At 48.4% G+C, this 18934-nt stretch overlaps 2 protein-coding genes across 6 annotated transcripts; one reads left to right on the plus strand and one right to left on the minus strand.

Annotated features, from left to right (window-relative positions):
• The first annotated feature begins 532 nt into the window (after positions 1 to 532).
• PLA2G7 (phospholipase A2 group VII) lies at positions 533 to 18438 on the plus strand. Of its 5 annotated transcripts, none has more exons than XM_074582032.1 (12): positions 1563 to 6344; positions 7574 to 7866; positions 8037 to 8161; positions 11239 to 11389; positions 11902 to 11995; positions 12542 to 12610; positions 13085 to 13232; positions 14707 to 14820; positions 15102 to 15193; positions 15747 to 15920; positions 16554 to 16702; positions 17079 to 18438. In XM_074582032.1, exons 3-12 carry the CDS (start codon positions 8063 to 8065, stop codon positions 17180 to 17182), a joined length of 1194 nt encoding a protein of 397 aa, XP_074438133.1. In that variant the 5' UTR covers positions 1563 to 6344; positions 7574 to 7866; positions 8037 to 8062; the 3' UTR covers positions 17183 to 18438. The 5 variants fall into 5 exon arrangements, with proteins under 5 accessions (XP_074438131.1, XP_074438134.1, XP_074438133.1 ...); XM_074582034.1 differs by having other exon boundaries at positions 1563 to 6306; XM_074582030.1 differs by lacking the exons at positions 1563 to 6344; positions 7574 to 7866 and adding an exon at positions 533 to 1106.
• Positions 5493 to 7035, minus strand: IMP3 (IMP U3 small nucleolar ribonucleoprotein 3). The gene has a single exon (XM_074582037.1). The coding sequence runs from the start codon at positions 7033 to 7035 to the stop codon at positions 6478 to 6480; it is 558 nt and encodes a 185-aa protein (XP_074438138.1). The 3' UTR covers positions 5493 to 6477.
• Positions 18439 to 18934: the final 496 nt, after the last annotated feature.

The raw sequence follows: 18934 nt of genomic DNA on the forward strand, positions 1-18934 counted from the left end.
AAAGTGGGACCGGCTTCCTTAGGGGGTTGTTATCCCCTTCTCATAAGGTCAGAGGAAAAAGAGTTGGATTTTTACGGGGGGACCTTGAGCCAAAGGTCTCCCCTCCTGGCCCCACCATAAGCGTCGCAGCTCCTCCGGGGGATGCTTCTCCGGGGAACATCTTCTCCTTCCAGAGAAGGGCTACAAAGCTGGTGAGGGGTCTGGAGGACAAACCTTATGAAGAACGACTGAGGGAGCTGGGGTTGTTTAGCCTGGAGAAGAGGAGGCTGAGGGGAGACCTTATCACCCTCTACAACTACCTGAAAGGAGGTTGTAGAGAGATGGGGGCTGACCTCTTCTCCCTGGTGACAAGTGATAGGACGAGGGGAAACGGGTTCAAGTTACGTCAGGGGAGGTTTAGATTAGATATTAGGAGACATTTTTTCACTGAAAGGGTTATTAAACATTGGAATAGGCTGCCCAGGGAGGTGGTGGTGGATTCACCATCCCTGGAGGTGTTTAAAAAAAGGGTAGATGGGGCACTTAGGGACATGGTTTAGAAGTGGCTCTTGTCAGGGTAGGCTAAAGGTTGGACTCGATGATCTTAAAGGTCCCTTCCAACCTCAGCCATTCTATGATTCTATGATTCTATGTCGCAACCCGGCCGGGGGCATTTTCTCACGGGCATCCCGGTGCCCGATCCAGCCCCCGCGCTCGGCAGCGCGGCGGGGAAAGCCAGAAATTCACGGCCACATGCAAAAAAAGCCCGTGTCTCAACCCGTCCCTGCCCCGCAAAGGCACAGCCTGGCATCTCGGCAGCCGCAGGCTCCTCTGGGGCGTGCAGCGGTTTGGGGTTTTTTTCGGGATGTCTCCCTGCCGGAAACTTGTTTTCCAGGTCCGGGGAAGATCTCTCCCGCAAAGATTGTCTCATCTGAAAACTAAGGCAAAGTTTGGTCCCTCCCCTTCGGGGAGAGCCCGGCAGTCGGTCTGCCCGCGACAGAGACCTCCTCCTGCGGGAACAGCCGCCTCCCGCCTGGCTCCGGAGGGCCGCGGGCGGCCGAAGGCTCCATCCCGCTCCTCGGGCCAGCGGGACGGCAGCGGAGGGCGGCCGGGACACCGCACACCGGGTACGCTGAGCGCCGGGCGCTGCTAAAGTCGGGGGGGGTGGGTGGGGGGAAGGGTTTGGGGAAAGCACGGGGAGGAGCGATGGTGGTGCGAGGGGCATTTTGAGGAGCTGAGCAGTTTCTGCGCAGCTTGGTGGTGGTCCGGCTTCCTCGGCTTCAGCCCAAAGCCTGTCCCCGCTGGGGGCTCGCACCCTGCACCAGCGCCGCCGCTCCTCCGCTTCCTCCCTTCCAGCCCCTTACCCCGCCCCAAATCCCCGCGTGTCCCTGCGGAGGGGTGGGATTCGCGCCGGGTAAGATGCGGGGCGGGGGGGGGGGGATGCGGTGACGTGCCCCTTCCCCGCTGCGTGTACGGGCCGGCGCTCCGGGAAAGGGTGAGTTGAGTTTTCCCGTTGGGAAAAGTAACCCCCCTCCTGAGACGGGCGTGGGATGGGAAGCAGCAGTCGCAGGCTGCAGCGGGGGAAACTCAGACTAGGCGAAAGGGGGGGGAAAAAAATTCACAGCGAGGGTGATTAAACCCCGCATCAGGCATCCAGCGCGGTGACATGCGACACTGAGGCAGCCCCAAGCGTGCCCTGCTTTGAGCAGGGGTTTGGACTAGGTGACCTCCAGCGGTCCTTCCTGACCTAAACTCTTCTGGGAGGCTGAGAGGGACACAGAGCAGGTTTTGGGTGCTCTGCCTGCACGGCAATAATCTCCCCATAACCTGGCATCTGTAGGGCATCCCTGCGTGGGACCCTACGTCCTGGCTGCTGTTAGAGCCAGAGGGGAGAGAGATGGTGGTTTAGGACATGGTTCCCCCCCGCAGTGTGTTTTAAACCTGATGAGCTCAGATATAAGTGACGAGGTGGTGGACTGTAACATTAGATGAACACGTCGGGAGAGCTTGCCCGTACTTTGCCCCGTGATGCAACCATCTGAGCCTCTCCAGGAGCAGCAGGTGGTGGCTTTTCGGGGTAGGGACTGAGGGTGGCAATGCCATCCTGACTTCCACGTATTAACCCAGCTGACATGATCTATGAGATCTGAGAAGCTGTTGTGACTTACTGCTGGGGACACGTGTGATCCCTCAGCGGTCAGCCCTAGGAGAAAACTGGAGATGCTCAAATCTCCATCTCTGGCTGTCAATGGTGGTTGGACTCCCCTTTTTCTCTGCCTGCTGGAAATGAAACACTTTCTCTCTTCAAAATCAGCCAATATTACGGGGGGAGGGACCTTTCTGCAGTGGAGTCGTGCTTGCAGAGAAGTGAGAGAGGACATTCCTGCTGGGGGAAGTACACTTGGATTTGACCTTTGGATCCATAAGCTCCACGGTTTATGGGAAGACTGAACCCAAGTGCCACCTCCTGCTGACTCCAAAGCTGCTGCCTGTTGCTTCCACCTGACGTCGCCATGTCCCTACCACACAGCAGACAGGTTCTCCACCACCCAGGTCCTGCTTCGGGCCCAAACCAGCAAGCAAAGGGTGAGAAAAGTTGATTCACTGCTGAAAACAGGGCATTTAAGAGCAGGGACCAGAACTGGGGCTCTCAGGCAAAAGCTGTCATAACACTTAGGTGTGCTTTTTCCCCCAGACTCGGTGAGTGTTGGAATCTTTTGGTATCTGGGGTAGGGACTATGAGGCGATCCCGTGACCTGGTGATGAGAAATGGCTCTTTGGTTCCATCTCCAGTGCCAAATCAGGCAGGAGATGTACTTAAAACGGAGTACTCGGAGTTCAAGAAAGGGACAGTGACACCTCCATCTGGTGGGGAACATGTCACTGGGGAGTGCGACCGAGATGAGTGCATGGAAGTGCCCTGAGATGTGGCTGGGAGACCCTGGCCTAAGCCAGGATGCAGGAGCATCACTGAAAGTCTGGGAATTGCCCAGCTGCACCTTTGCTTCTCTCAGTCTCCATTTCCCACCTTGAGAAGGGGGATGTACCGTCCTTCCCCATCCCCGCGTGCTGCCCGTGCTCGTGGTGATGTGCTGCCACCGAATTACTGAGGTCAGCATCTCCTCTGCACTAAGCCACACCAAGATGTCGGATGGAAGCAGCCTTTAAAGCATGCCGTATGCTTGTTTACTGGGAAAGAAAAAGCGGCTCAGAGCAGCAGAAAAATACACATTTGCATTTCGGTGACAGCCTCAGCCATTTACACCCCGCCACACAAAAGGCGGCAGTGTGAAGGACTCTTTCCTTCAGCTCCCCCGCATTCCTCAAGCACAGCTCCCCAGCTTTGGCAGCCTTCAAATAAAGGACGAGCCAAGGCCAGGGGGAAAAAAAAATAATAAAGAAAGAAAAACAAAAGGCATAATCCAAGTGAGAAATCCCGCCTGGGAACTGCTCGCTGTTTGCTCTGAAGGCTCTTGCACTGCCCAGAGCCCCCCACGGCCCCTTCCTCCCTCGCTGGAGGTGGCACCTCTCCAGCCCCCAGCTGCTGGGACAGATGCTTATGGAGGTGACAGGTTTTGTCAGGCATGGGGACAGCTCGCCCCGACACCAGCACCATCCTCCTCCTCCACCAGCAACATCCCACGAGCTTCACGGAGATGCTGAGCAGCCTGAGGAACAGCAAACCCACCTCAGAAGGTGCTGGGAAGAAGCACGGTGACAGCCATGACCCCGTCCTGCCGCCTCAAGCATGTAAGCTCTCTCGCTGCAAGCCCCCAGAGCCTGGAAAGTTGGCAGGATCTGGCCCCAAAAAGCGCAATGCCTTTTGGCGTTTCACCTCCTCGTGCCAGGAAGCCAGTGCTGATTTTATACCCACGTTGGATCCAGCCTTGGAATTTAAAAACAGCCTCCGTGTTTATCCAAGTGCCAGGAGAGGCTGTCGGAGCTGCTTCCTGCGCCCTTTCAATCCCCGGGAACCGCCCAGCCGCAGCACGTCAGCTCTGGCAAACAAACTCAAATCCATGAACTAGAGGAAAAAACACGGTTAAACATGGGGAAGCCGTCATCCGCCGGGTTGCATTTACAAGCAATAATGTGAGCGTGCTGCTGTCAGGTGTGACTTCTGTTTTTGGATCGAGACAACGCTCCGTTTATCACACTGGAAGTGGACCCAGCGCTCCTCCTCCGAGGCGTGCGTGGGCTCCAGCTGTGAAGAATCTAGGAGCAGGACACGCATCTCAGGTCTCAGCTACCAGCAAGGCCACAGACTTCCAGAATTAAGACACCCACAGACATATAAAGACGCAACCTGACGCATTTCTTTAAAAACACATGAGGATCTGATTTCTAATGCCGCAGAAGGAGAGCGGGGGTGATGGATGCTGTTATCCCACAGCACCCATAGGGAAATCAAGTAGCTACTATTGTTGTAGTGTAATTTAACAGCCTACAGGGTTTTGGGTTGTTTTTCTTCTGCTACAGATGCTGGAGGTGCAGAGATGAATGATGAGAAGTTGCTTTAGGACGAAAAGAACAGGCTGAGGATATAAACTACGGAGTCTAACAGGCTGGAGGTTTGAGATCTCCTTTTCCCGATGGTTCTTCAAGGGCCGGACAAATGGGGCAGAGCAGCAGTTTAGCATCCGAGTAGTAAAATGCCCTGCACAGGACACGTCGCCGTGCTGTTATTTAAATTCCCCCACAAGAGTAAAGCAGAGCAAATACACTATTTTAACCCGCACCTGACTTAGGCACCTTCTGAATTTCCCAAGAAATAATGACATTGTTCTAGATGAAAGCTGAAAAGGTGTTTAAGAAAAGTCACGCTTCACAGTGCGAAATGTCTTCCCAATTTTTATTTATTACCCTAAGCAAGGTGCGTGCCCCGAGAAAAAGGTTAAGGTGTTACAGGTGATGTTTTACTGAAATAAATCCAAGTATAAACAGGAGTAGTTCCTAGGATAAGCAAAGAGGTTTCCCCGCCTCTTTTTGTGTCCTTTCCTTAATATCTATTATTGCTTTAAAAGTTAATGCTCTGCTTGATACATTTGGCTTACGAGATCGGTAGGAATTTTAACATTTGGTTTGCGTTTTAAAAAACAGCTATAATATTCAATGATAGTTTCTGGCATTCAATAACCCCGAAATACTCCTCCCCTAAAGACCTTCCCTGTTCAGACATGCCACACTAAAGCGCCCAGACCCAGAGCGGTGGCTGCAGCCGAACTCCAGCCCTTTGGATTTGGGACAGGAAATCACAGCTCCGCTCCTAAACCTACTTCCAAATCCTTTCGTAGCCCTGGGTAAGGGAAAGCAAGCATTTCTAGCAAAAACCACTTCAAAACTCAGCAGCAGCCTTGTAGCTATCCAAAAAAAAAAAAAAGTTTGCATAAAAAAGTTACATAAAAGAAGTTGCATAAAAAAAGAGTTCTGCAAGGTGACAAACAGGGCTTACTGGGATATTTAAAAATCACAAGAAACCCTCAGAGAAACGACGACATGAAATAGCACACAAGTTTCTTCAGCAACTTAAAACAACTGTTTTATTTTTGCTTTTCCGCTCCTTATTTCAACGTGGAATAAAGTTCCCAACAGCCCCAGGCGGCCTGAGGCTCCCCGCAGATACTCATTTTTGTTTGGCTTGGGTGCGAAACGCAGAAGTTCCCCCCCCAGATTTGCAGGCAGGGTTAGGACAGCTTTCGCTCCAATTAGATCCTGCTCCGTAAATGATGCCTAATTGTCAGCCGGGACCCCTCACACAGCGGGGATACTCAACTCGGAGTGTCAAACTTCCCTTTATGACATCACATGAGAAGAAATTTGGCTTTTTTTTTTTTTTCCCCTCCTTTTAATTCCGTTTTTGGCTAAAACTTTTACAGTTCCAGAAATGCAGTACTTGGCCTCCTTGTTTACTGCTGACCCCAAACAACCCCTGCGTTTCCCCCGTATATGCACATATTGCTCGGTATCAAGACAAAACTCTTCCAGAAGCAGCTCCTCTGGTTGCTGCAGGACCATCAGCCGAAGGAGGAACCTGCGGGGCCACTTCTTGGAAAAGCAGCAGCAAAGCCGCCAAACTCAGTCCTAAAACAGCCACTCGGCCAGGCTTAAAAACCCTCCCAGCAGCTATTATTAGCAGCCAAGCACTTAAACCCGACCGCATCCCCTCCTGCCATGGGGCAGAGACCTTTCGAAGCACTCCGGTGTTACGGGATGGAAGTATGATAGAGCTGGGCTGTTTTCTCGGGGCGATGGATGTGGACGGGATGTTTCTCCACGTGGATGAACAGAGCCGTGGGCCATGAAGAGGCGCTCAGAGCCGAGCAACAGGTTACTAGAACGCATTGCTCTGCTCCTAGCTCATACTAGTGAGCGTGTTTTCCCCTTTCAGGTGTGTCTCAGTTGGGTACATGTTCTGATGGTGGCACCGTGGCGGTTCCAGCCGCGCGCCTCCATCCCCACGCGTGTGCCAAGGGGCAGGGCGGAGAAGCGAGGGCATCCCTAGGCAGCCAGGTCAAAGTCGTCGCGTTCCTGGTTGTAGTCCAGGACCTTCTGCCGCAGGCGGGAGGTGTCCACCCAGGTGATGAAGTCCTCCACGGCGCGGGGGATGAGGAGCGCGGGGTCGGTCACCACCTCGGGCCCCACGCGGACGTGTCCCTGCTCCACGAAGGTGACGGCGTGGCGCAGGTTCTGGGCCATCCGCAGCTTCACCAGCAGGCAGGGCAGGCGCCGGCGGCAGAAGGCGGAGGCCGAGAGGCTCTCGCAGGCGGCCAGCGACCCCCGGCTGCTCACCAGCCCCAGCCCGTACAGCTTCTCCAGCAGCGCGGCGGCGCAGCGGGCGCGGAAGGCGGCGCTGGCCGGCCCCAGGTCGCGGAGGCGGCGGGCCAAGGCGCGGACGGTGCGGGCCAGGGCTTTGTACTGCACGTAGTCCTCCCGCCGAGCCAGCCGGTAACGCCGCAGGGCCTTCACCTCGGCCAGGCTCCCCCCCGCCGCCTCCCAGCTCACCAGCTCCAGCCGCCGCAGCAGCTTCTGCTCGTGGTACTTCAGCTTCCGCACCATCTTGGAGGGAGAGAAGGAAGGAGGGATGGAGGGAGGGAGGCACGCACGCAGCTCGGCACCGGCCGCCCTTTCCGGGGAGGAGCAGCCCCGCTCCGCCCCGCAGCTTCCCAGCGGAGGGCGTCGCGTCCCGCCCCGGGGTGTCCCGTCCCGCCCCGCCCCCGGGAGGAGCGGAGAGTCTCTCGCCGGGTTAGGATGGACCCCGGCTCTCTTCCACTTCGTGCCCGGAGAGGGGAAGGCGGCGGATAGATCCCCGCCCGGCCGGGGGATGCTGCTCACGCCGGCTGCCCGCTCTGGGATGCGGCGGGTCCCCCCCTCCTGCGCTCGGCTCGTCCCCAGCCTGGCTCCGAGGTGTCACCCCAGGTACGGGCCGGGGTGGGGTGGGGGGTGTCAGGCCTTCCCAACAGCCCCTCCTGCTCGGGCAGCCCTTCCTTTTCACTCCAGGGATCAAATCCAGGCTGCGTCGTTCCTCTTGGAACAATGGCTACCGCGTCGTTTTTTTCCGTGACATCCTTCTCCCCCATCCCGATTTTGTTTACAGCAAAAACTTCCCTCTCTGCCGTTCCTGCGAGCAGAAGCAGCTCCAAGTCGGAGCCTGGTGGGAAGGGAACTGCCTTCGGCCCTGAAACTCACGGCTCTTGGGCTTGCGCTTCCCCGTTTGTGCGCAAGAAGTGACACTGCTGCTGCTCTGCGCCAGCTCAGCCTCCCCGGTGCTGCCGTGGCGAACCCGGCCAAACATTCCTCCCTGCCCTTTCTGTTCAGTGCACAGCGTTGTCTGATCCTTGGGATTCAGGTCACTCCGCTCCGAGGAAATTCCGCAATAGAGCAGGTCAGGTTGGTGACTCAGGATTTCAGATCTCTGATTCTCATGAGCAGGTTCTTGTATCAGCTCAACCCTGAATTTCCTCCTACTGGACCTTTGACGCAGTGGATGTTTTTCAGGGTAGGTGATGTGGTCACACTGCCCATGGGGGTCTCTTGACTTGCTTTGTGTTTTTCCCCAGGCTTGTCGGTGAAGGTGCCAGTGGAAATGGGGAGCAACAGCACTGAGAAGTTTTACAGGATCCCTGAAGGGAAGGGACCACACTCGGTTGGATGCACAGACCTAATGACAGAAAATGCAGTTGAGGTAAAGGTCTTGGTTCTTCCCCCTTTGGATTTAAGCCTCAGTGTTAGTGAAACAACCTGCTGTAGTTTTGCAGACGAATCAAACAGGAGGCCTTGTATGTGCAGGGATGCTCCGTGGCTGCCACAGCTGAGCTTACTATCCTCTCCATCCCAATGTGGATGTGTACCGGGCATTTACCAGATGGATGTAACCTGCAAGCCTTCTCCATGGCTCCCTCCTCCTAATACCCTTGCCTTCCTGACTCCCCTACGCAGGATACTGCAGCGAAATGGTGTCCTCCTGGGCCCCACACGGTTCTTCTGAGCCACCCCACCGCACCCTTCTGCGCTGGGCTCCTGGGGAGACTCCACACGAAGTCTCCGTGACTGTAGCTGTTCTTTAAAAGACGGGTAGACATAGTGCTTAGAGATATGGTTTAGTGATGGTTTTTGTCGGAGTTAGGTTGATGGTTGGACTAGATGATCTGAAAGGTCCCTTCCAACCCAGGCAATTCTATGATTCTGTGATTCTGTGCCGACAGGAATCGGCAGGGTTGGGTGATGAGGGTCTATAGTGTTTCATCTTCAGGGTAAAGCAGATGTCTTCTCGAAATTGTATCTAGCTGAAAAAGAACAGGATGTCAGTTCGGCAGGTGGTTAGTATGGAGAGAAGCCACGATAAGAAGATGGGGACAGTAAATGAGCTCACTTGTGGGTTTCCATTTCAAATCCTCTTGCTTTTTAACTTTCTTATGTGAATAGGCCTGCGTTTAGACTGTGGCTTCACTCCTCAGACTAGCCAGGTGTAGTGGAACTTGTGATCAGTTTGTAGTGGTTATTCATATCTTTTCCTTTACTGAGCTTACTCTGTAATAGCACAAAGAAGCCATTAGTTTCTCTTTGCAATCAGCCCAGGTGTTTTTCTTAGATAAGCAATCCGTATAATTACAGTTCTCTCAGGCATAGATAACGAACCTCTTTCCCTTTCTGGTAAGCAGTTAGTCACCTGGGAAAGTTCACTAGGGCTATTCTGGGATCAAGTTAATATCATTACCAGTGAGGATGAAGGTTTGAGGATTTCTTCCTTAAAGGCCTTTGGGTCAAAAGTTGATTTAAGTTTGATGAGTAAATAGAAACAAGCTTCATAAAGCAAGCTTTTGGTACACGTCCTGTATGAAACTGATAAATTAGCGTTCGAGAAACCAGCTTTCATCCCAAAGCTCGTGTTCTTTTTGGCCCTAGGCTTAACTTGTGAAAACAAACGTACAGTTGGAGCAACGACGGTGAATTTGAATCGTGTGTCGCAAACTCCCTTGCAAAGCAGGAAGTAAGAATGCAAATTACACCCAGCTCCTCTGCCGGGAGGTCTGCTTTAAGGTGTGCCGTTGGTACATCACCGCTGTCTGCATTGCAAAAATACTGGCAAGGGGGTATGGAGGGTCCGTGTGAACACGGAAAGCTTGGGTGGTTTCCTGGAAAACCTGGAGTGCAGGCAGTAAAAGATTCAGACCGGTGGTAAGAAACAGAGGCAGATAAAACACAAGTTAGTAAAATTGCATTCAGAAAGATGGAGGACTACAGGCTTTTGAACACCTTGATGAGGAGGAAGAACAATATATTGCACTCCTTTGCTGTGCAGCTGCCCAAGGGCTTTACGGAGAGCCTTTTGCTCAGGTCAGCCAGGAATGCTACAGCCACGTGTCCTGGTTTGAGGTGAAAGAGAAGCAACTTTCTGTTTGGTAATTTTACTTCTTAGCTAGGCCTCTTCTAACTCTCTGACGTTAACAGCATGTTGTGCCGAAAACAGTTCGTTCTCAGTGATAAGACCAATGTCTACAGTTTGTGCCAAGGAATGGTATGCAGAGAGGCTCTTGCTTATACGTATTGCTATAACAACCAAGGTTGGCTAATTTCGTTATTTGCTCCATTGGAGGGTCGGAAGCGGAAAAGCGTAGAGGGGTCCCACCTGTAGGGAGGAGCAGACAGGATAGGTGACCCAAAATGGACCAACAGGGGTATTCCATCCCATCTGCCCCATGCTCAGTATAAAAGCTGAGGGATCAAAGGGTCAGCCCTCTCTTTCTTCAATGGCCGACGCCTGAGGAGGACCCTGTCTGTTCATCTGCCTTTGATCCCTATCCATGGGTTCCTGACTCCAGCTGTGGAATCCAGTTCCCACCCATTGCTGAGTCCAGTCTGGGACTTCCCCAGTGCCTGCCGGTGACATCATCCTGGGAGCTTGATACGGTTTTGTACATACTGTATCTATTTCATTATTTCCTTTTTATTTTATTATCAATATTTCATTAAAGTAGTTTAGTTTCTTCTAAACTTGCAAATCCCTTTACCCCTCCTCCTCCTCTCCGTGTGCGAGAGGTGAGGGGGGAGAGCATCTGTCACCGGCCATTGGCCAATTTGGCCAAAACCACGACACCACACCGAGACCATGCCCCTGACTCGCCCCGCATCTCATCTGCTGGACCGCACTTCCAGAAACTAGTCTCAGGGTAAAATTTGTCTTGCAAACCTAGTGAAAAAATATACTTCTAGGAGGGTATACTTTTCCCCCCCAGTTTAGCAAGCGGAATTGGTTCAGTAACAGCTCCATGGGACTCACTGGTACAAGGAAAGCAATGATGGCTCCCAGCTGGACGGGTGAAGGAGACAGAGCCACCCCTGTTAAACTGCTCAAACTGCTTCATCGTACTGTTCCCCCAAGGGAGGCATAGTGAGGAAGACAAAAGAAAAGATCCGGCAAGATGCAGAAATGGAGCAAACAGGTTGTGAGTTGTGATTAACTTAATTAAATGGAGCATTTTGAATTAGCTATAGGCTAACCTAGAGCAGGCAACGTGTATCTCTGCCTGGATGCCAGCAGTCATGCTACTTTAAATTCATTGCAGGGACAAAAAGATAGTGACAGAGGATTGGCATCAAAGCCTGTATAGGATAGTAATTTTCTTGTGAGATTCTCTTAATTCTCTTGAGCTGTCATTCTTGCATCTGAACCCTTGACATAAATGCTTTTATCTTCCATATATAATGAAATATCAATCTTCCTTTTTTTTTTTTTTTTTTTTGTGTCCCTCCTAATCCCAGGGAAGCTTCTTGCGCCTGTATTATCCATCGTGCGATGCCACAGCTAACGAAGAGGCACCATGGATTCCTGATAAAGAGTACTATCAGGGACTCTCTGACTTCCTTAATATGTACCGAATTGTAGGAGAAAGGCTTTTCCAGTACTATGTTGGTAAGACTGGTTCTGGTTTTATTCCTTGACGTAGTACAAGGGCATAAGCTCTGTACACAGGTCGTTGCCTCACTGCTCCATAAGCCGTGTATTATTGCTGCAGGACTAATTGTCGGAGCAATTTGCTCTAGGAAGAGCTTGGCTAAGCTGCGCCTCTGTGTCGGGATTCAAATCCCACAGGGAAAAGTGCACATATACAAAGGTCAGATAGATACTAAGGTCTGAATGCCAACAAGACTTGGATGCCTGACTGTTCTTGAAAATCTGTTCTCGTAGGGTTTGAAAGGTATGTAGGCTGTGGATGGGAGGAGGAGAAGGAAAGGATCTTTTGCCAAGTAGAAAGTATTTTCAGAATCAGATCCATATTTGCCTTCTGTATTTTAAGGGATGAGATTTGGTACCTTATCTTCAGATGACCGCTCTGAAATCAGTGGTCACCAGATTCTCTCCCACAGGAACAAAGGCTTTCTCTCATTTCAGTAATAATGACATATGCTTCATTTTTTATCTAGGTTCAGTGACCTGTCCTGCAAAGTCAAATGCTGCTTTTAAGCCAGGAGAAAAATACCCACTCCTCATTTTTTCCCATGGACTTGGAGCTTTTCGGTAATTCTGCAGTTTGTTGACAAACTATTTTTGTCGCCTGTGGCGACAGCGATCTCCAAGGATGGTTCTGAACAGATTTTCAGTAGGGGGGTGAGATCCTCGTGGAGTTGAAACAGATTTGAACAACAGGCTGCGGCATATCAGTATGCCTCCGCTGAAATCAACAGCAGTAAATAAAAGCAGGGTTGATGTATTTATTTGCGGTTTCCCTTTGTATTTTAGGGGTGAAGGTATTTACCAATCCATAAGCATGTTGTGAAGATTAGCGAGTTGATTTCTGGACAGCTCTTTGAAGATGCAAAGTGCTACTTTTTTAAAAATCATTAGCATTTTTCCTTCGGAATAGATAGTAAAACAGTAGCAGGGTTTTGTGAACAGGCTTTGGTGCCTGGCGTACAAAAGCCTGCTCTACTGGCTAGCAAATTCAAACAGAAGAAATACTGACTAGGGGCTAGCACATACGTAGTGCGGTCCATGTTTAAGAAGCAGTGTAATTGAAATAATTATGTATGCACGTGTCTCACCAGAGCATGGTTTTGATTGCAGGACAATCTATTCCGCTATTTGCATAGAGATGGCTTCTCAGGGCTTCATAGTGGCTGCTGTGGAGCACAGGTGCGTATACGGCACGTTTTTGAGTTCTGATGGGAAGAAACTTTCTCACATTGAATAGAATGTTATTTATTCTAAAGAAGAACTTAGGGTTTTTATTTTTTTTTTAAAAGAAAAACTAACGTTATCTTCTTCAGCCCTGCCCACACCCCCTGTTTCTCTACCTCAACTCTTATCTAAGCAAAAGGAATTTGCTTAGCCCTTGACTGGAAAGTCCCAGGGTTGATATCATTTGTCATTCTTCAGGCATGCTATTTTTCCCTCTCTTATTGTTAGAACCTGGAGAATATAAAGGAGGTGGGAGTTTTGGTGGGGTTATTGCATTATTTAGAAAGTCTGTCTGCACTCAGCTGTGATTGCAGCAGCACTGGGTGGTAGATGGATCTCCTGAGATAAGTGAAATCTAAAACTTCTGCTGACTTCATCTCAAACCAAACGGAATACATCCCCAGAAATAACCTTTGGTTGATATTACAGAGACGAGTCTGCTTCAGCAACGTATTACTGTAAAAAAAAGTCCATTTCTGAACGACAGGAAGAGTCTACGTCAAACATGGAGAAGGAGTGGATCTACTACAGGAAACTAAAAACTGGAGAGGAAGAGCGCTGCCTGCGCCATAAGCAGGTACTCATCCCAGGGCTGTGCTCTCAGGGTGAGGCAGGAGCGGCGTGTTTAGGACAAACTAGCTGGCTCTTTCCTGTTGGCCATGTCTGCAGTCTCCTGCCATGACTTGAGGGATATATAAATATCATCAAGTCCTAGGTTCCTGAAGATAGGAAAGCCAACAACAGCTTTCTTCAGAGCATAGACCACTTCCTCAACAGAGCTTTCTCATGAAGTTGCATGTCAGGCTTAGTCAGCTGTTTCTCCTCTGGTTCCACTCAACTTTCTGTTTCTTCTCTGTGTCTTCACACTTTTGCTGCCCAGCCCAGTCTTTAAGTGACTCAGCTGAATTCAAATGTTTTTGTGTGGCCTTAGGCTTGCTTTTGTTTACCGTTAGATAGGAAGAAGAATCATGGCTGCTCTAAGGGTGAATGTTTGCTTCATCATCTTTGCACTTGAACATGGTTTATAGCAATGTAAACAATGCAGACTTCCTGATTATAAGCAGCATTCATGCTAGATGTGATATGGCCATACAGACGAGCTCCTCCAAGCATAGACTTGACCTTTAAAATATGGGAGTGTTTTCTTCCAGCTAAGGCGCTCAGCCCAGGGAGGCATTTCTCTTTATCTCCCTGGGCCCTACAGACAGCAGTACAAGAGTCATTTCCTGTGGGCATACAAGATCCTACTTATGAGTCTAAATATCTACCGTCTGAGCTTTGAAATAACCTCCAGAAGCCCTTGCCTGCAAGTTTCACTAGTAGGGAAGTCAGGAGATTGAGATTTATTTGAAATTCAGTGATGCACAGACATCTTGCTGGCTGCCTACACACTGTGGGTCCCAAGAACTGTTCTTTGGTTCTTTTTGAAGCTTTTCTTTTACTAAAATATCAAAATCAAAACCAATTCTGATACCAAACAATGAAAACTTTTATTTGCAGCAGCTTTACTACGGTCTTCAAGAATGTGTATGTGTATATATGTAATGGGAAGGGCTTCTTGGCTGTTTCTTATTTTGGGTTTATCCAGTGTAAAGACAGTTTCAGAGCTACCATGGAGATGGGGCAAGTGATGTAATGACATTTGCTCATCAATATGAGCATGAGGAAGAGCAGCAAGTCAGCCTTCATTGTAGTTGTGTAACTTAAGCCTTTGTACATCCCAACAATCCTTTCTCTGAGTAGTGACAGGAGGAAGGAGTTGAAGGTCTTTGGCGCATGCTGTAGGGATAAATTCCTCAGTGTGCAGAGGATCTATGCAAGAGCTTCAACTCTTTGGACCTCCAGAAGTCAGTTTTGTTGGTCAGACCTTGTCAGAGTTCTGTTTTACAGTTCCATTCTGCAGTTCAGAACAGTCACTACCATATCAAATACTTTGGGTGGGAAAAAAAAAAAAAAAATCAGAGTAAGTCTTATGTTCAAAGGGCCAGCAAACCTAGCAGTTGTCTGATAATTCCTTCTACTGCTCTGACCCAACTCTTCTTTCTCCCCAGGTGCAGCAAAGAGCACAGGAGTGTATCAAAGCTCTCAACCTCATTCTTAAAATCAATTCAGGAGAAGAAGTGATGAATGTACTAAATTCAAACTTTGACTGGAATAGCTTAAAGGTGAGTGAAAGGCAGTGACTGCATTTTGTTAAACACCTAATAATACTTCTGTTTTCCCTCTTCCATTTCTAAACTTGTTCCTGTAAACTATTCTGAAGATCACACCATAGATCTGTGAACATATTCTCAGGTCATCCCAAGCTGGATAGATAGTAATGGAGCTGAAATGATGTGCTTCCTACTTCAATAGGATCTATTGCCTAATAAATTCTTCCCTTTAGGGAAAAAAATAAAAAGTTTGGGAAAGAAAGTCTCTTACAGCACCTGGATTTTTTTGACAGGATTCTGTTGATACTAGCAGAATAGCTGTGATGGGACACTCTTTTGGTGGTGCTACAGTTATTGAGAGTCTCAGCAAAGAAATAAGATTCAGGTAAGTATGCAAAACAAGGCACGAGATGCTTCACACTTGAGAGGTCCGGAGCAGGGGACCTTACCTAAGATCCCCCAATTACTAATGAGCTCTTGAAGAAAAGTTTTGTTGGGCATGTCTTGTTTCCTCAAGTCATGCTTCTTTCAACTGTGGGGATGTGGTGGAACATAACGGCTTTATCATATTATATCATGATACTGTGGGACCCTTGAGCATCCTGGTGTAGTGTGAGGTGTCCCTGCCCATGGCAGGGGAGTTGGAACTAGATGATCTTTAAGGTCCCTTCCAAACCAAACCATTCTATGATTCTATGACCCTGCAGAAGCTCCTGCGCCCAGCTACAACTGGCAATGGCAACAACAAATGCAATAAAGGTTTAATTCTTTTCCCCCAGAGTAGACATCATTTTGAAACAAAATGATTCATTAACCTGTTTACCTGTTCAGTATCATAGGGAGTTTCTCTTTCCCATGTCTCCTGCAAATCAAAGCATGCTGAGAACTTCCATACAAAGCTTTTTGCTTCTGTGACAATATCCAGTGGTTTTTGACAGGTGCGGCATTGCCCTTGATGCATGGATGCTTCCAGTAGGTGATGACATTTACCAAAACAGTGTCCAGCAACCCCTGCTTTTTATCAACTCTGAAAAATTCCAGTGGGCTGACAATATCTTAAAGATGAAGAAGCTCGGCTCCAATGACGCAAACAAGAAAATGATCACCATCAAGTAAGTTTCCAGGATCCATCACTTCTGTGGCTGAAGATGAATCTTTATTCTCTTGTTGGAGCTGTTCCGTTACATGTAACTGCAGACAGACAGTCAGTACTTCTTCACGGCCCAGGTTTTCACTGCATGTTTAAATTAGACAGTGGTATGTCCTCCACAGTAGTGACAGAGACCTCTCTCAAAGTAGGCAGTAACCCGAAGTTTAAGATAGTCCAAGGTGCGCATTCCTGCCCTGGGGCACAAGTTTTGTCCTGGGCCTCGTGCATCATCTGTTTCTGAGCACTAAATCACCTTCTGGGTGAAAGCACCGCATGCCGGGGAGTGGGTGGCTCTATCATCCACCTTGCAGCAGGGAGGCAGCTTGATCTTGAAGTTTTGCCAAGCCTCCTCTTTACTGCCGTTGCAATTATAGCGACTTACAGTAAGCACGTACCAAACTTCCTCCCTTCTATGGATAGGACAGAATTTACTGCTGATCTTGCATGCTCGTGAGATGAACCGGTTTGTCGTCTTCTGCTAAAGACGACGGCATAAGATGTGCGACAGTCTTTCGAGAAGTCCATGCAACCCATGGCATCTTTTCATCGGCCGACTGCGTTCTTACAAGCCTGCTGATCATTGTTCTGTTTGCAGGGGGTCAGTACACCAGAGCTTTCCTGACTTCACCTTTGTGAGCGGAGGAATCATTGGAAGATTTTTCAAATTAAAAGGAGAAATAGATCCAAATGAAGCTATTGATATAAGCAATCACGCTTCATTAGCCTTCCTGCAGAAACATTTGAGTAAGTTATCTGTTTACATCAAAGTATGAAGTTAAATTACTACTTAATTCCTATGAAGCTTTTTACGTAACCAGTCTGTTTAGAACAAAACCAGAAGTAAGCGTGTCAGAAAAGCTGAAGTAGAAAGAACAAGTCAGATTCTTTTTCTAGAGGTTTGTTAGTTACTTTTGTACTCTAAGCAATTCAGGAGGAATGTTGCAGTTTTGCTCCAATACATACAAACCTGGTGTCATTTTCCCCCTCCTTAAAACATCGTGCCTCCCCGACTTTGCCAAGTTGATTCATCTGTACTATAATTTAATTTTTCAATTTAGCTTTACAAAAAGCTGATTATTTAATTCATTACCACTTGGGTTTTCTTTTCCCCATTTTATAGGTCTTAAGAAAGATTTTGATAAGTGGGATTCTCTTGTGGATGGCATAGGAGCCAACGTTATTCCTGGTACCAATATTGACTTATCTCCAGCTGAACCTGAATAAGGAATACAAAAGAAGTACTGAAAATGCCACAGACATCAGGACACTAATGTTGGCCAGACGTTGCTCCGACATGTGATCGCGTTGGCCACCTACACAGCTTTTGGGGTGTGGAACAAGAAAAAAGATAAGGCATTAGGTTACATTATCATGAAAATGTAGAGAGGTTTTAGTTCAAATGAGTTAGTGGGATTCTTTGAAATACTGCAACAGGGTAAATTCTGCTTTACAGGCAGCCGGGGGGGGGTGGGGGTGGGAAATCACTTGATGGTAATATAAACGCTTTTCCTGGTTTTGACTTAGAACCAAGTTTGCGGAGAGATTAAGCTCCAGGGAATTAAACTAAAGTCCTACTTACTAAGCTTTAAGTCAGTTTGCATCCAACAAGCCTTTTTTGCAGCATAAGAAGAAAAAAAATCTTTGTTATTAAACTACTTAGTCTTTCAGCTGTGCTCTGACAACAGTCAAGAGTTGGAGCAGGTTTTTGCTCCTTCTAGTCAGAGAGGTGCCAGTGGAAAAAGAAGGTCTTGAAAACTGTCTTATTTTAATAAAAGTCACAGTAAAAGCTACAGGAACTAGTTTAAGATAACAAAGGAAGGTGTTTGTTCAGACATAGGGCGTCTCATATGAACTTAATCCACTTACATTTAAGATCTGTGTTTACTGCCATACTTGAAGGATGTTTCCATTCCAAAAGCTGCTGAAATGGTCACTCTTGTTGTAGCAACTGTAACTCCCCTTAGGCAAAGGTCCAAGTAGCACCTCTCTTGTTAATCTCTGTATTACCACTATCACTCAGTCGTACTGTAATAGGTGAAATTACAGGAAAAGATGTGTCACTTCTACCACTCCTTTAAAAATGAGTATGTGAGCATCGCTTGATCATCTCGATGTCTCCCATGGTTGTAATACTCTTCAGACTCTCATCTTTGTCCAGGTACTAGCTCTGCTGTCTGTATCTGTCAGTAGAAGCAGTTAACTGTGTGGTTGGCTAAAGAGGGCTCTGATTTTTAGAACAAAACTCTTTGAAGCTGCCACATGGAAGGGCGGCTTCTAAACGAGTAAGCCTTGCAAAAGAGGGACTACAAACTGTAGCCTATTTGTTTCAAAATCAGGTTATGAACAAGACTGAAGCAAGTGGAACAAGCAAAGCAGTTAATGATGTAATTAAATATTTATATAATCTGTGATCTTAACATGAGATTGCAACACCACCTAAGACGTGTTTTTCAGAATGTAATTAAATTCTTCCCAGCCTATCATCATGTATTGTCTTTATTAGGGGAATCAACACGCAAGTGCATCTCTTACTGAGGGAGCACCAACACTTGAGATCTACTGTGATACTCAGCCAGACTATTAACATTGTCAGAGATCTTGGGCTCCTAAGACATTATGGCAGGATGAAAAATCCACAGCCTCTGAAGGAGGCAAAACCCGTGCTGTACAGGAGCATGGAACAGGACTGGAATATAGGAAACCCTTTTCATCTTACCTTTTATTTTTCCGCCTCATAAGCTGCAGCTGTTTTAAGGAAGAGTCCTCACCCCATTGTACATGTGCAGCATCAAAATGATTCTAGCAGGTCTGCTTCACATTTAGAGGAAAGGCTTCATCTTTAATTAGCGCAGTTAAGGCCACATCATGAATACAAGTTCTATTTTATATGTGACTGCATGGTGTTTCAAAGCATCCAGTATGGCTCACAGTGCTCTGGAGAACGGCTTAGGGTCAAAACAGAACCAGTAACCGCAA

Source organism: Larus michahellis, chromosome 3 (genome assembly GCF_964199755.1).
Source record: "Larus michahellis chromosome 3, bLarMic1.1, whole genome shotgun sequence".
Lineage (NCBI taxonomy): Eukaryota > Metazoa > Chordata > Aves > Charadriiformes > Laridae > Larus > Larus michahellis.

Coding starts and splice junctions, on each gene's coding strand:
- PLA2G7 (XM_074582030.1), top strand. CDS start 845: ATGTCTCCCTGCCGGAAACTTGTTTTCCAGGTCCGGGGAAGATCTCTC. Junction 14,821..15,101: donor TTGACTGGAATAGCTTAAAG/GTGAGTGAAAGG, acceptor TTTTTTTGACAG/GATTCTGTTGATACTAGCAG. Junction 15,921..16,553: donor AAGAAAATGATCACCATCAA/GTAAGTTTCCAG, acceptor TTCTGTTTGCAG/GGGGTCAGTACACCAGAGCT.
- IMP3 (XM_074582037.1), bottom strand. CDS start 7,035: ATGGTGCGGAAGCTGAAGTACCACGAGCAGAAGCTGCTGCGGCGGCTG.